A 17,539-nucleotide genomic window follows, 5' to 3' on the forward strand; every position below is an offset into this window, starting at 1 on the left:
TATTCTGTCCTTACGCACGGATGTCACGCAAAAACATAATTAAATTGCATTCGACAGCGGTTCAAAATGGATATTTTCATTGAAATATGATACTCGGAATTTTTCGTGATTACAATACTTCTTTTAAATAAGACTGCACTAGGGAAAGCTATAAAAACACTGGTTCAGCCAGTCCGTTTCTTGGGATTCAAAATCCAACCCGAACTCCCAGTATTTAGAGGTTTCCCTTTGCCATACGTGGTCAAGGTGCCGTAAAAATTCTTTTTTTCTCAATGAAAAATATGATTTTGTGTAAATTACGAATGCCAAAATCTCACATTCTATCAGAAAATAAAATAAATAAATATTAAATAAATAAATAAAATTTGAAAGGTTTCAGATTTTAAATTACGTCCAAATGGGCGTTTTTTTAACCTTCTGTCTGTTACCTTTATTTATTAAATATCACGTTCTTCGCACTTAACCATAAAATTCAGTTCAAGACCAATATCGCAAAATAGTTTTGAGTATATCTTTAGAATTTCGGATACAGCGCGCTGGAGATAAAAATGTTTTTTCTGTACAACGTTGCCATGGGTCGCTTAAAAATCCTTAAGTTTGCTAATCAAAAATTCGTTAAAGTTTTACAAAATATGAAATCGATCATAAAACAAATTCCAAATTTCAGCTTACACATGTGCATATTCGCAGTAGGATGACTTCATTCAAAATTCGATGGCTCTATGTACCGTTGTTTTATCACAATGCGAGAAATATACATACATTTATGCAGATTTTTCATTATTTAATTTCTTCAAATATAATGCAGGATTCTAACATTTGGTGGCAACAGTTTGCGCAAAGTGAAACGTACATTTATAGTGAATCCAAGCAAAATCGCAAAACGAAAACAACAGTCCTTCAGGGACAAAGTCCCTTTGGATTAATAAATAAATATAACCAAATAAAATTAATTAAATTTACATAATGTCCTAAAAGCAGTTTTCCTAAATTCAGGCAGATGGGGAGAAAACGGGATATTGAATGCCATAACCCACTTTATGTATCTAAGCATTATGAATAAACTGTAAAACAGTAGTTTAAACACAGAAGGTGTGAAAAAGAAAGGTCACTGAATTGCCCATACATAAAGAGAAATATTTTCTTAGTTTAATTTCTTTACAAAAAACTCAAGCATGAAACCCTGTCTTACGGTTACATTCAGAAAAGATTGAGGACACCTCACAAACATATGCACATGTTTGCAGTAGTTCACGGCCGCCCATCAATTTGTTATTCATATTCATGGCAAACCTCCGTAATTCCAATCAACGAGGCGTTTCGCCACTTTCCCTTCACAAAACGAAACTGAAACTTCGTGCAGCAGTGGCGCCATCTAGTGATATATGACTAAGACATAAACATATTCTGCAGAAAAAAAGCATGAAAAACTTTTTTATCCGTTCTCTAATTATACAATCATACGAATTACACGGATCTGAAATTATGACTCTGACATTATTAGAAACACGCGTACGAATCTCGATAGTGAAATTAAAAGAAAACATTTGGAAAAAAAAATACATCCACTGAAATACAAAAAATATCTTTCCTCTCAAATTAGAACGAAATGTCTCAGCTTGTTATATATGAATAATAAATAAAATACATCATTTATAATAAATTAAACAATAACGGAACAAAGCAGAATTTTATTCGAATAACTTATTATTAACGATGCATTTGTATTATACAGAACGTGCCATTCCTGGCTTTTCGGGATGAATGATATTTCGTGAAACTTTAGCCATTTTCAGTTAAAATCGTCAACAAATAGACAAATAACACAAAAGTGCCCTTATTATAATCAAAAGTGCTAAAATATGGGTATCCCAAATGCAACAGCTAAAAGTAAACAAAAATTCTCATAAAAAAAACTGAAAGATTCTTTCCAGATTTTATGTTACGCCCTTTTAAAATTTTGTGCGTTACCTTTATTTATTAAATATCATGTCCTTTGCAATTAAACCACATAAAATTCAACTCAACAGCAGTATCACGAAATATTTAAAAACAGTACATCTTTAGAATTTCCGATACACAGTATCGCGCGATGGAGATAAAAACATTTAGTTCCGTACAGTGTTGCCATTGCTCGCTTTGAAATCGTTGAGTTTATTAACGAAAAATTCGTTAAGTTTTACAAAATATGAAACAGATAATAAAACAAATTAAAAATTGCAAATTCAGGTCAGTAAACATTGATTCTCTTTGTGTTCAGTAGTTTGTTTTACATGCCCATTTTGTTGCATAATATCATAAAATATTATTCTCCATTTTTCAGTTTCAAGATAAATATGTTTTACTGACTCAGAACTCCAAACTCTGAGTCTTATCTTTTACAATTTTCGTCCTTTTAGTTTAACGGGCATCAAAAACTGATTTTAGCATATGCTGTAAGGTGCACGACCATAGAGACAGAGCATGGTAAGAAAATCAACAGACATATACTTACAAAATAACCTAAGCAAAAAGAATAAAATAATATGTGTATTAAATATATAACTAAATTTCCATACAAATGATTCTTTCAGTTACCGGACTATTTTAGAATCCTGCAGAATTATTTTATAAACAATCTGTAACGGCGGTTTCCTTTTATGAATTTCATTTTGTAAGGATACATAACGATAGACGATCCGATGCCATTTTTAAGTAAGCTATAAAAATGTAAAATAAATTTTAATATTCAGTCACTGAAGAATCTCCCAGAGGGAAAACTAAGGTAAAAGAGGCGAAACCTAATTTCTAGAACACCAACCTACGCGATTTTAACATATTACTTGCAACACAGATTCCCTTCATTGAGAGAACTTGCGCAAAAGTTGTTTCTAATCAATGAAACCGACTCGTGAGTGAAAAAAAAAAAAAAAAAAAAAAAAAAAAAAAAAGAGGCCAGATACTTTAGCGTGCGCAAGTCATTTAAACATTTGGAATACCTCTTACGCAGGCTGTTCGCCCACTTTTTTTTTTTTTAGCAGCGATTTTCATTGTAGTATTTACAGAAATATTTTACCTACAATTTTTGTGTTTTAAATGTTCCATTTGATAACGCTTATTCTTCACTTCCTTTCTACACCGTAATTAACACAGTAAAGAATCTTCTAGTAGCGGAAGAGGTATTTTATCCCATTCCTCTTGAACAGCTTTTCAAAGTCCAAGAAGGGTTTGCAGGTCGACGTCTGGACAATCCACTTATTAAAAGGCCGAAAGCCATAAATCCGTGGATGATACATCAGGAGACTTAATAGGAATATGAGCCTTGATATACACTTCTTGCTCCATTTTTTTTCCAAGAAATTAACAGTGGACTTTGACACGCGGCTATTTGCTTTGCCTTGCTTTGTCTTGTCTTGTCTTGATGAAGTTCTACTGATTGATGGTACTGTCGGTAAGAGATCTCATTTCATATATGAAAATTGGATACAAAATATTCTTACGAAATGTACAGGCGCGGTAAGATGGCTTCTCTGCAAAGCAGTTTCAGGATTGCCATAAAATGGCAAAAGAAGGCAAAATTGCCATATTTGGCGAAAAACCGCCAATTTGGCAATAAAATTGGCGATATACCATGGACGGTTAGAGAACCTTCTGGAACGAATTCTAACCGGTTTGCGCTTTTGATGAACTGTTTCTTAAAAACGCACATTTTGAGATTGTCCCTTCTAGCGTTTTAGCGTATTGTTACGAAATGTCAAGGCGCGGTGAGATGGCATCCCCGCAAAGCAGTTTTAGGGTTGCCATAAAATGACAAAAAGAAGGTAAAGTTGCCACATTTGGCGAGAAATCGCCCATTTGGCGACAAAATTGGCGGTATACCATGGACTGATGGAGAAAACCTTCTGGAACGAATTCTTAGGTTTAGCCCAGAATGTTCTCGAACACAAGCCGAAAGCTATATAAACCCTGCTGGACCGCAGTCAGTAAGTCAGTGTGCCTCGTTAAATGCGAGATAGTTAGTATTGAGTTGGTGTCTCGTCTAGCGAGTCAATCCCTGCGGAGTCGATCGAGTTGACAGCCAGGCAGCGAGTGCTGAGTGGGTCGTCGAGATCACCGAAAGAGTCTCTTAGTGTATCGTGGTTAGTACATCGTCGAGAGAGCGTGTTGAGCTCCGGAGACAACTGAACCCAAGAGTCGAGGGCCGTGCTCTGTGTGTCGTCGAGTGCATCGAGTTGTAGAGAGTCTCGAGAGTACGTGGAGTTCCGAGAACGATCGAGGACAGTCGGGAGCTATATTCTGGTGCTTTGCAGGGAAGCTGTCTCCACCGAGATAGCCTGATAACCTGAAGGCTGTGTCGCTGATTCTTCCAGCGAGTTTATATAATAGATCTCCGACGACTGTAAAACGTTACTTTGGAGCTGACCTGACAATACTGACTAATAAAATGTGTTTCGATACTTGATCAAGTATCGTCGTTATTCACTCCAAATCTACAAACCCCGTACAAACGTCAAGAAAGAAAATAACGTAACAACTGGTGTCAGAAAAGAAACAACGCAACAATATGTTCCTGATAATATGTGGACCTCAACAGTTTTCTGCACTCTATTTAACTTTTATTTGCCGTTATATCAAAAACCAACAGTAATCACAAAACCCTTTGAAGATTCTTTGAACCAGATTCCAAGACATTTTCTTCCCTTTGATGATAATAAACATATCTCGTTTAGTTGCGGTCATTTAAATATACCCAAGATTCCTCTATCGTGACCACATTTTTCCATTTTTGTCCGAATAATTGTTTCTCATAAAGAATTCTGCAGCGCGTTGTTCTCTCGGCGATATGTCGCGGAGAAACAGGGCCGGAGGCCCCGCATTTAAAAGGGCCCAGCCTTACCATCAAAATGAACCCAAAAAAAAAAAAAAAAAAAAAAAATTCAAAATTTAGAGCAAATTGCTTTTGACGATAATGGATAAATTATGAATTATTCAAATAATTAAAAATATATATTTTAAGTTCGCATTGCTGGATGAGATTTATTAATGTGTTTATTATTATACAATATATACTTTATAATATAATATAGAAAACTGATGCCCGTAAAAGTTCATGTCAAAGGTATTGAATTTAATCGGGATAGTCCTATATTAGAGAGATTTTGCACTACGTACGTAAACTACTATGCAGGTATATGTACGCGCAACTAGTTGCGCAACTGTACCAGCCAGTGGTGGATGTATAGCTAGTATCAGATATCAATTGTTTCTTGCATTTGTAGTTTTATATTCAATTTGTATTCAATAAATGTTTTTGTATTTTGAACATTCTTATTTTTTTAATTTATGTAGAAGTTTACCTTGCCTGATGATCCACGACATTTGATATATTTATATATATATATATTGAATTTGAATTTTATTTAAATATTTAATATATAGAGAGGGCCCCGCAAAAAAAAACTCCAATCGGGTTCCGAACCTATACGATCCGGTAATGTGGAGAAAGACGCTGTTATGTTTTTTCGCGTTTTTAAGATTCAAATCGGTTACCAATCACTATGTTTACAGTTGCCACTGATTATTTTAATGATTATGCAACCGTCGTTTGACTCGGTGGATTTTATTTTAACATTAGAAATAACCACAATAACACTATTACTCAATTTCATTCTTCCGTCAAAATCACTCGGATTCTTCAGAAATTCAACTTCCAGCCGTTTTCTCACCTTTCAGTAAAATTCTTTGGTCGATTCTTAAAGATTCCATTTCTACACTAACTCTCGGACAACTCATAAGCGAATCTTATCCGTGTGATTTGAGATACATCGGTCGAATCTAAAACAGCGTAAAAATTTCAGTCAAAGAATGCGATGTTCGAAAAGGAGAAGTAAACAAATCCTCCACAGCTAATCACAGATGGGCACTCCATCACAGTTTTGAATTCGCTTTCACGAAAGTTATCCATAAGCCTTTTTCAAATGAAATGGATTTTCTTGAAGCTTCTCAAAAATGTTATTAGAAGAAGAGACAGGAGTAGATTTAGCAGAAGATGAAAGACTCGTGTTTGAATGCATTGGAAATTGATTGAGTTTTCTTCAAAATTTACGTAAAATTAACGTTGTATTTTTGCCTAATTTTAAATTTTTTATTGCCGTGTTCCTCCTCGTTTAGTTTTAATATTATGGTACCTATACGACGCCTGAATGATGTAAGATGCAGCATTCAAAAACATATGCTTAATTCTAAGTACTAAAATTAATTTGCCCAAACTAGACAGCAAATAAATGACTTAAATGCAATGCAGTTTTACCTCATTAATTTTACAAGAATCTGAAAAAAAGGAAAAAAATTTGAAAGCTTGTGTTCCCCCCCTCCCGTTTTGTGTGTTACCTTAATTTACTAAATATCATGTTCTTCGCAGTTAAACCCATAAAATTCAATTCAACAGCAATATCATAAAATATTTAAAAACGGCATATCTTTAGAATTTCCGATAACTGTTTTTTTTTAATAAATTTTTTAGAAGTTTTTTTTTAAATATTTTTTTTTTTCTTTCCCTGTACAGTGTTGCCACTGCTCGATATGAAATCGTTCCGTTTGTTAATAAAAAATTCGTTAAAATTTTGCAAAATGCGACATAGATAATAAAACACATTCGAAATTCGGGCTTCAAAGTGCCCGTGTTCGGATGCTGGATTACGTTATTCAAAACTGGATGGCTCTAAGTACCGTCATTTTTTCAGAATCCCAGAAACATACCTATATTTCTGCATATTTAATTTCTTTTAAAATAATACAAGCGATAACATTTGGTGGCAACAATCTGAAAAGTGCTTCAGCCTTTTACAGTGATTCAAAGCAATATCCCGTTTCCAGACTGATATCCCTTCTGATAAGCTAACGCTGCTTTGGGCTAAAAAAGTCCCGTCATTTACCTGCTATATTGTGAACAACGGAAAAGTTTCTTAGACGATGTTAAGTACCCACCGCTACAAAATTCTAAATCGAAAACCATCTTTTACGAATTCACAACTTAACTGCTTAATGGTTGCTCAGTTGCGTTAAAAAAAAAAAAAAAAAAAGCTTATTATAAAGACGTTTAATGCATTTACGCAAAATAAATAAATAAATAAATAAATAATATATATATATATATATATATATATATTTGTAATAATAAAATTCCATAGTCAAGAATACACTTAAAATTCTAACTGTATGTCTCTTCATTTTTAATGGCGACGTTCTCTTATTTGAAAGTACGTGGAATTAAATTGACAGCCCCGTAGTCAAGTTGTTTTTCCCGCTTTTTCTACATGTACAGTTATAGAATGTTCTCCAGATATTTAAAGCGAACTGTATTGGCTGACGAGGCTGACGTCATTTCTTGGAAGCTCCGCCTTTCCAGAGGCTATAAAATAACTCGCAAAAGGAATATCGGGGCTTTTTCTTAAATGCCACGATGCAGTAAACTTCATACAAAAAGTTATTAGTAATTCTTTTTATTTACTCCAGATATCTGATTTTTGTAACTGCTATTTCTCCTGAATAATAATAAATGGATCCTGTTTTTTAAACTTATCGTCTGATTATTTAAGCTACGACTAAAGCTGATACATCACATATATATATAATTTTTAACACAACGTCGAGCTGAAACTGTAATATCCTGCAAATGAATAACACAAATGGTAATAAAAAAAATCATGTTCAAAAAGAACTTACTTGGAAATGGAGGATTATTGTCCATATAAGGCCTAGTGTCAGTTTTGGATTTCCATCCACTATATCTTCTGCTCTGATATTTACAAGTTTGATCTTAAAAAGAAAAAAAAATATATATATATATATATATATATATATATATGCATAAAATTACAAATAAAAAAAAACAAATTATTAACGCAAATGCTAATTATTTTATAAATGAAACTAAAGGCCTAAATTTGCTCTCCCCCCTCCCTAATTATAAACGCCAACTGGCAAAAAGCAAATAATTATTCAAGAGCAACATCGCGACAGTGACGAAATTTTTGCGAGACGTAATGGGCTAAGGAGAATAAAGAATATCCTAGCGCTGAGAAAACTCCACTTTTGCACTGATATTTGAGAATTTTTATCACCTTTTAACAGCTGCCAATTATACCGGTAGTTTGGTTTATGTGATTATGGCAAAGTCTTGAGGGCTATCAGCCTAAAGGAAAGGATGCCTTCGTATAGGACTTTTTAATTTAAACTGGCTCGTACACACGTTACACGTCTTCCTGTTTCCGCGGTTGTCAAAAACTTTCCAATTTCCGCGAAATCATCAATCTTCATTACCCCTTCTCAAAAAGGTTACATAATGGGAGGCCGAGTGGACCTTGGCATCTACCGAAACGTAAGAAAGCAAAAAATTTTTCGATTTAGAAAAAAGAATTTTAAAACAAATAATCGAAAAATATTTACAATTTCAGATCTTTTCATGAATGAAGCTAATACTATATTTAAGAAGATATATATATATATATATATATATATATGTAATAATAAAATTCCATAGTCAAAATTACACTTAAAATTCTAACTGTATATTCTTTTCATTTTTAATGGCGACGGTCTCTTATTTGAAAGTACGTGGAATTAAATCCACAGCCCCGTAGTCAAGTTGTTTTTCCCGCCTTTTCTCCACGTACAGTTATAAGAATGTTCTGGAAATATTTAAAGCGAATTGGATTGGCTGACGAGGCTGACGTCATTTCTTGGAACCTCCGCCTTTCCAGAGGCTATAAAAGGACTCGCAAAAGAATATCGGGGGCTTTTCTTTAATGTAACGATGCAGTAAACTTCATACAAAATGTTATTAGTAATTCTTTTTATTTACTCCGGATATCTTAATTTTTGTAACTGCTATTTTCTCCCGAAATATAATAAATGGATCCTGTTTTTTTAAACTTATCGTCTGATAATTTAAGCTACGACTACATCTATGATTCTTCACCAATCTATTTATTCCGGACAAAAGCTGGTACATCACATATATATATGTTCAAACTCTGCGATGGTTTTGTTGGCAATGAACTAAAATATCGTTTCCTAAATTTTAAAAAAAAAAAAAAAAAAAAAAAAATATTCTTCCAAAATTCTGCATAAAGGTGAGTTATAATAAAATCTTTCAGAACAAATATTCGCTCTAAAATAACGTTCGTTCTTCAAAAACGACTTCTGCTTTGGTTTTAATTGCACCTTTTAATTCTTTCATTTATGCAAATCCAATAAACTACATTTTCCTTATTTCTATTTCGAATTCGATACTGATAACCTTTATAAAGGGACTTGACTAAAGACTTGGCTTCCCTTTTAGTTTCGATAATGTCTAAAATCGATATTAACATAAGATGTGAAAATAACAGCTAATATTGTAGCAGAATTATAAATAGAATGAAATTAGAGATTTAAAGAGGAGCGTAAACTTAACGAAGACTAACTTATTCTCAAAGAAACTGCCCAATTCTTCTTAATAACTTATCCTGACATCCCTTGAGGGGGAGAAAAACTGTTTTCTCCGATTTGGCGGGAACAGGAAGAATTTTGAAAAACGCGGAAAGAGGAATCGCGGAAACAGAACTAATTCACGTTACACATGGAGAAAACTACGAAAACACCCATGCAACCAGCCTATTCGCGGGATTCGAAACCTCGGATCGAACTACGAGTGTTCAGCGACTTTACCACTCGGCGGCTAGTGGTGCCTAGTTATCCTTGTAGATCAAGGATGTCAAACTCGCGGCCCACAACAAATATTTTTGCGGCCCGGCCAATATATCGGCAAATAATAATATATAATAATAAAATAACATATCGACGAAGAAAAAAATGAAATGTTTACTGCTAAGTAATTAACGATAATTTATTCAGTGTTGTTAGATTACTCACAGCGAGCTGACACGCACACACACACACTACTTAAATGACAAATGCGTGTGAGTAGCTTGCGTTCAGCTACCTTCCGCTTTTGGGGGACACGTGCACTCAGAACTTGTACGCATCCCCCCGATAGCCGAATGTGGCCGAACTCATGGTCTCAGTTTTCCAATCATAGTTTTGTACGATATATTGGTGCATGCATATGCATGCACTTTGCTTTATTATTAATTATTACTTAATTCATATTGTTATGGATTTCATAGTTATTTATTTATTTAGTTTTTTTTTTTTTATTTAGAATTGTAATTAGATTTGCTTCATGTTGCCTTAGCAACTCAGACGATTTTTGAAAAGACAGCTGCATTGGAAGGTTAAAAATAGAACAGCGCGTGCATTTAATGCCTAATAAATAAATATCTCGTAATTGCTGTTGCCATCCACAAAAATCCAGATTGTGGATGGCAACTTGTTCTTGTTCTTTTCTATATAAATATATATATATATATATGTTTATTATTGTATTATTCGAAATAAATCTACGTTTCTATGAATATTGATTTTTTTTTTTTTTTTTTTTTTTTCCGGCCCGCCTAAAGTTAAACCTTGTTTGTTTGGCCCTAGTGTACCTATGAGTTTGACATCCCTGCTGTAGATAATCAAATCTCTCGGTTTTTAAGTTTTTAATCTTTTCAGCAATAAAATTAAATACTAATTAGCGTTTTCCTTAATGAACGATATTCATTAACAAATTAATACGTATTTTTCTGCAATAAAATTAAAAAAATGTGAGGGAGTAAAAGAAGAAGAAAAGAAAGAAAGAAAGAAAAAGAAAAAAAAATTGTGCACAATTTAAGTTTCATTATTGAATTAAAGAAGCTTAAAATTGTGAAAATTTAATTTCCCCATCCCTACTGATATTCAGCATAACTTTTCTTATTACAATTTATTTGACCTGAATTGTCTGAATCTACTGTAGACATTTGCAAAACTTTATATGAGGATTCAACCAAATATTTAATCAGTAAGTACTGGTATTTAATTTCGTTTTAATCAACATGCAGAGTCACTAAGTCCATTTCGGAAGAGAAAGCTTGAAAAATATGCAGTGCCTTCACGGGAATCGAATTCCAAACCATACGGAGCTAAACGTGCTTCTACAATAATGGTCGTGAAAGTTGCAACACCATGAAGGAATTATGCAAATTGAACTAAACTTACAGGAAATGTAAAGTGAGGTAAAACATGCAAATGATTAGAATTACAAAGCGATTGCGCATGTGTGGAATGAGATCCAGCCTCTTGTTCTATGTGCATAAAAGACTGTAAAGTTGCGTTGAAATCTGTTTATCGTCCTCTGTCTGAGGAGAACGTTTTATTAGCGGTTAATATGCCTCGTCAGCAGCAGAAAGGGCCATACCAACTACCACGGAATTCGAACGAGGCCGCATTCGTCGGTACGCGAGAGGGTGGACTTTCGTATCGAGCAATCGCAGCCCGCACTCAACGTAATGCCACAACGGTGACGCGTGTTTGGAAGAAATCGCCAAAACAAGGCGAAATCTTGGCAGTAGGGCACACAATAGCCTAATGGCATGGGATGATACACACCTCATCCGCATGGCTGTGACGGATCGTACCGCGTCTTCTCGTGTGTTAGCACAATGTTGGAACATGTCTACAGGTGTTGTATTATCTTGGCTACAGGTGTTCGTTGCTGTCTGCTGCAACATGAACTGCGTGAAGGCGTTTCTCTACGCAGGATTTCTTTTTCCCTCAATCACAGACACCTCCGACTTCAATGGCCATGACAACACATAGCTTGGCGTGCCCTGTGGCAACAATTTGTTTTCTCCGATGAATCTCTCAACGGTCTGGAGTACAATGATGGAAGAGTATGCGTCAGACATTACAGAGGAGAACGTCTGCTCCCACAGTGTGATATCCAGCGTCATACCGCACAACGGCCTGGCATCGTGGTGTGGGGAGCTATTGGGTATACCTGTAGATCCCATCCAGTGCAGATTTCGGGCAACTTCAACAGTGATTGCTACATAAGGGAAGGTGTATAGTCAGAGGTCATCATCATTCTTCGACCCATTCTGGGCGCTGTATTTCAGCAAGATAATACCCGTGCACATGTTTCTCACATTGCACAAGCCTTCTTATGGCATATTCAACAAGTTTCGATTCTTTCATGGCCTGATTATTCCCCGGTTATGTCGCCCATTGAGCATGTCTGAAATTTCATCCATTTCCACTTTTCCCCCTTCCTCACCAATGGCAGGTCGTTGGCTGCTACCAAGGCCGGAAGTGGCGGTCACTTTATTATGGAGGTACTTAATCGGTGGGCTATCGTTGCCTCATATGAAGGGACAGACAGTTTACATCCATGCTTTCTCCAGGATTCGAACCAGGGTCCTTCCGTACGGCAGTCAGAGTCACTAACCACTTACCCATTTGGCCAGCTCATTTCCAGGAAGTGAAATCAGATGATTATTCCGAGGAACACTTTGGATTTAATTCGGCTAATCCGAGCATCAATCATAGGACTAACAATATTGTTGCTTTCCTTCACGTTACTACGGGGTTCGTAGATTTGGAGGGAATAATAACGACACTACTGGATGAAATATCAAAACACACTTTATTCAGCCAATACTAATCAGGAGAGCTCCAAAATCACTTTTACAGCCGTCGAAGAACTACTATAAAAACGCTGACACAATCAGCGACACAGCCTCCAGGCAATCAGGCTATAACGGTGGAGACAGCTTCACTGCGAATCACCAGAGTACAGCTCCCGACTCTGCTCGGTCGTTCTCGGAACTCCACGTACTCTCGAGACTCTCCACGCTACAACTCGCGAAGCACTCGACGACACACAGAGCACGGCTCCCGACTCTTCGGTTCAGTCGTTCCCGGAGCTCAACGCTCTCTCGACGAGGCACTAACCGCGATACTCTAAGAGACTCTTTCGATTCACACGACGACCCACTCGGCACTCGCTGACCGACTGTCAGATTGATCGACTCCGCACGGACAGACTAACTCTCCGCGTACCAGCAGGGTTTATATAGCTTTTGGCTTGTGTTCGAGAACATTCTGGTCTAAACCGGTAAGAATTCGTCCCAGAAAGTTCTCCATCCGTCCATGGCATATCGCCAGTTTTGTCGCCAAATAGGCGATTTTCGCCAAATGTGGCAACCTTGCCTTCCCCTGACATTTTCTGGTAAGCCTAAACCTGCCTTGCGGGGAAGCTATCTTACCGCGCCTGGACATTTCGTATCAATATCTATGCTTTCTTCAAATAGAAAATTGTTACGCAGCGTGTTTAAGAAGGGCCGTTTTGTTGTATACACTAATACGTGTCGCGCAGGCGGCAACGAGTGGTTGCGTCGTGTCCCGGCGTTCCTTGCAAAAAACTGTGCTCAACTGCAGATGTGTAGGTAACCTGTACTGTCTGTTTTCTATGCCCTTAAAATGTTGAAGATTATCGAATCGCACGTCACGTGTGAGGTACGGTCAGTGATACGTTTTATGTCAGCAAGAAACCTATCTACTGCAGACATTCACTGGCAGATTTGTGAAGCTACTGCCACGCGTGAAGGCAATAGTGCGTAAGTGGGTCAGATTGTTTTAAAGTTGGCCGGAACAACGTCCATGATGAGTGCTGCTCCGGTCGTCCATCTGTGATCACAGACGATATGTTGGCTTCAGTTGAAGCGAAAATTCTTGAGAACGGACACTTCACCATAGCTTTCACACGAATTTCTTGAATTGTCTAGTATAGGACGTTAAAACGGCCGCGGCCTCTTGGCTATCGGAGCAGGCGGCAAGTTTCTATGAAAAGGGTATTCAAAATCTAGTTCTAAAATATGATAAGTGTTTAACCCTTTGAGGCACAGTGTGTCCGGTGTGGACACACCTAAAAATTTCCTTCTGTACGCACAGAAAAATTGAATGAAAAAGGATTTATAGGTTACTCTGAACCTTCTTTATTTATAGTAGATTGCAGCTCAATACAAACCAGTTCATATATTTTAGCCATGTTTAGTTTTTTAAGACCCTTATTTTTCAAAGAAATCTTCCAGATTTTTTTAGGGTACAAGAGGAATTGTTTGAAAAGAAATTTCTGTGTTATTTTTTTGGCTGTATGTTAATTTCCTTATTCTATATTAGTTTTAAATTTTTACTTTGAAATCTTGCCTAAAATCAAACGGCGAGCCCTAGGTGTGCCCAGACCGGGCTCACCGATCATCTAGGACAACTGAGAGTCTGTATTCTTTGTTTCTCCGCATCTCATCGGTCAGTTCATTGACAACAATGCTCGTTTCAGCACTCTTTTCGAAGCTCTATTCAACCAGTGTGCCACTTTGGACACACCCACAGAATTAAAACGATAAGTGCTTTCTTCACAAATTTTACTTGTGTGCTCCTCTAGGCCTAATTAGACTGCCTACCCTTTAAAAAAAAAAAAAAATATATATATATATATATATATAACTCCGATTTTAAAAGGTAGCGTGCTAAAGGGTTCAACAAACTTGGCAACTATGTTCAAAAATAGGGAAATGTATGTAGAATCTGAAAATAAATTTGGTTGTAGAAATTTTTGTTTTGTTTAGTTTTTATTTTCAAGAGGCCCTTACTTAAAAAACACCCCTCTACATAACAATCAGCCATAATGATACTGGTCCTAAATAAAGAACCTCGTCAGCAAGCTCGCATAGTGGATATGCGCATACCGGATTATCGGGTGTTCGAACCATTAAAAGCGAAATTATCGGCCTTTTATTGCACTTGCTTTTATTGCCTATTGACTATTTTAGATTGCTATTGACTATTTTAGATCTAAAAATAACTAATAAAGACGTAATGCTCATTGTTGTTAAAAACTTTCATTCATATCCCCCCCAAAACGCAAGATACTAGTTATCTCTATTCTGCATCATTAATTAAATGCCACGAACTCATATATAGAAGAAATTTCAATCTTGATTTTCAGCACTCGGTTTCAAACAGATATACGGCATCTCAATAAACAGAAATCATATTTTATAAATATGCATAATTTTCACTGGGAAATAATAAATTTTGACATTATTAAAATTAGAAAAAACTCCAGTCAGTACTGGATTTGTTTGACGAAACTGCTGGGGGAGAATATTTTAAATAAATTTAAAAAGCGATTTTTTAAAGTTAACTACAGAAGAATCAAAATTTTATACAGTTCCATTATTACTAGATTCAAAATTTCTAAAACTGTTCACTTTTCAAAGTAGAATTCCTTCCTTTCATTTAAATAGTTCAGATAAAATATCAGATTACTCAAAAGAATTCAAAATTCAAGTAAAACGCAAAAGAAATTATATTCACAGGTTTTTCTCTCTCCTGTATTCATTCTTTGCCTATATATTTATAATGTTATGATATTATTAGATTATACTATTATGATACAGTTAAAAGTCGTTAATCCGGACTCGTCGGGACTTCGGCGATTCCGGATTATCGATTTTTCCGGATTATAGATCATCAGTTTAAATCTGGTAAGATGACATGCAGAAATTACAAAATTAAAAATATGAAACCGTAATTTATGAAATAAAGAACAATTATGATCTAAAGGGTATCAAAATTTACAAAAAAAAGCTTAATATTTATTTGTTTACTTTATTAAACATTTCTTTCAATGTAAGTTGTTTAAGTTGCTTCGTTTCATGTGATAATACTTTCTCTTTAATTCTATTAAACAGACATAATTTCTTGTTTAGTTACAAAGTTCCGCTGTTCAAGTCCTATAATTGCTTTAAATCATATCAAAGACGGGGTACATGGACATGAAATACTACATTTAGTAAGGAATTATAAGCCAAATAAAATAAAAACATCTGCCGTGAAGATAAGGATAGTGCTGACAGATCAACTTCCAATTCATTACACGTCACGGTGTTTCCCCCCCTCGCCCCGCCGCAGAGGAGCGTGAAATTGATAAACAGATTTCGGATTTCGAAACATACTTTCGCTTTGTAAATCCTGTACATATTAGTAAATACATATCGGAAATTCTATTTGACATAATCGAAAGTTCAAGCTAACTTTTATAAAATTGCTCTGACAATCTGCAAAAAATAATAAGCCGGATCCAATTCGAAGATTAAGGAACAACGCAATCTGCAACATTAACTGAATTAGATAATTTTAACTTAGCTTATACCGTCCGTTATACATTAAACGCGCATGCGCACACATATATTTGCAGCCGTAAAGGTCTTACGCGCACGCGTAAACGCCTATCCGCGTGCGTCAAAGCGACGCATGCGCAGAAAGTTTGTAGGTCCGGATTATAGATCATACCGGATTATGGGTGTCCGAATTAACGACTTTTGACTGTATAATTATATTAGGATAGCTGTTATGATATTATTATATTATGACACAATGAGATTGCGATATTATCATATTATTATTACAATATATTATTAATACTATTAGTATATATTATGATATTATTGTATTATATTCTGAGCAAAAACAATTTCATATTTCAGAAAAATTCAGCAAATGCTATGATACTGTAATCTATATTTATATACAAGGTATCCTATATGTCCAAAATCATGTGGAATTTTACAAAATCCACTAAAACGGATTATCTTGCTTACATCAGAAAGGTGGAGTCGATGCTGCCACTCACGTGACTACATCATGGACCTTATAAGAGATAGACTAACCCAGTGAGAGGGGCGCGCGTCACCGACATGTCGGCAAGAAAGAGTAGGGACGATCTAGTTTACTTTAACACTGAAACCTATGGCGTTTGTATCACATAACTCTTTTTAATTATTAAATGTGATACGTTGTATAGTGATGAGATTATGAAAACCACAGCTGTTTCCAAATAGGATTTAATATATCTCATAAGCACTTTTTACTGCATTTCACGCATTTTTTTCACGCATAATTCTTGTACAAACATCTTTACTTTCGTAAAACGGTAAAAACTCTAAGCACAAAATTTATTAACTTAATTTTGCATAAAAATAAAGTAAAATTAAATAAGATTGATAGTACCCGATGCTTTCAAATAAATAAGGTAAAATTAAACAAGATCTGATATTTTTTTTTTTTTTTAATTTAATGAACATTTTCAGGCAGGGATTTTTCAAACTATAATAACATTACAAAACGATCATATTTATTTGATTACATGATCATTAAATTATTAACATTTAAGTGGATTAGTTATTTTAATAATTCATAAAATTCGGAGCATAAAAATTGCTGAGCATAATGAAGGGGAAAATAAAGATAAAATAAAATCTAGAAGCAGTCAGATTTTATATTACGCCCAAAAGGAACCTTTTCATAAAGTTTTGTGTGTTACTTATATTTATTGAATATCATGTTCTTCGCCCGTAAATCACATACATTTGAAAACAGCATATGTTTAGAATTCCCGCACTGGAGATAAAACTGTTATTTTCCGTACAGTACTCTTTAATTTTAAGTTTGTTAATCAAAAATTCGTTAAAGTTTTACAAAATATAAAATAGATTAAAACAAATTCGAAATTCGGCCGTCCAGATGCCCATGTTCGGGTGGAGGATTATATTATTCAAAATATGATAGCTCTAGATACAGTCGTTTTTGTCAC

At 35.2% G+C, this 17,539-nt stretch overlaps 1 protein-coding gene across 3 annotated transcripts in view; it reads right to left on the reverse strand.

Moving 5' to 3' along the window:
* Positions 1-17,539, reverse strand: part of shot (dystonin-like protein short stop) — a 696,871-nt gene that overhangs the window by 234,998 nt on the left and 444,334 nt on the right. For all 3 annotated transcript variants that reach the window (XM_085812140.1, XM_085812144.1, XM_085812142.1), the window contains exon 5: positions 7,705-7,797. In XM_085812140.1, the coding sequence (XP_085668266.1) occupies positions 7,705-7,797 (93 nt within the window). The remainder of the gene's footprint in view (positions 1-7,704; positions 7,798-17,539) is intronic.

Source organism: Stegodyphus dumicola, chromosome 2, assembly GCF_044657685.1.
Source record: "Stegodyphus dumicola isolate Sdum_Otavi_A_Nest chromosome 2, ASM4465768v1".
NCBI lineage: Eukaryota > Metazoa > Arthropoda > Arachnida > Araneae > Eresidae > Stegodyphus > Stegodyphus dumicola.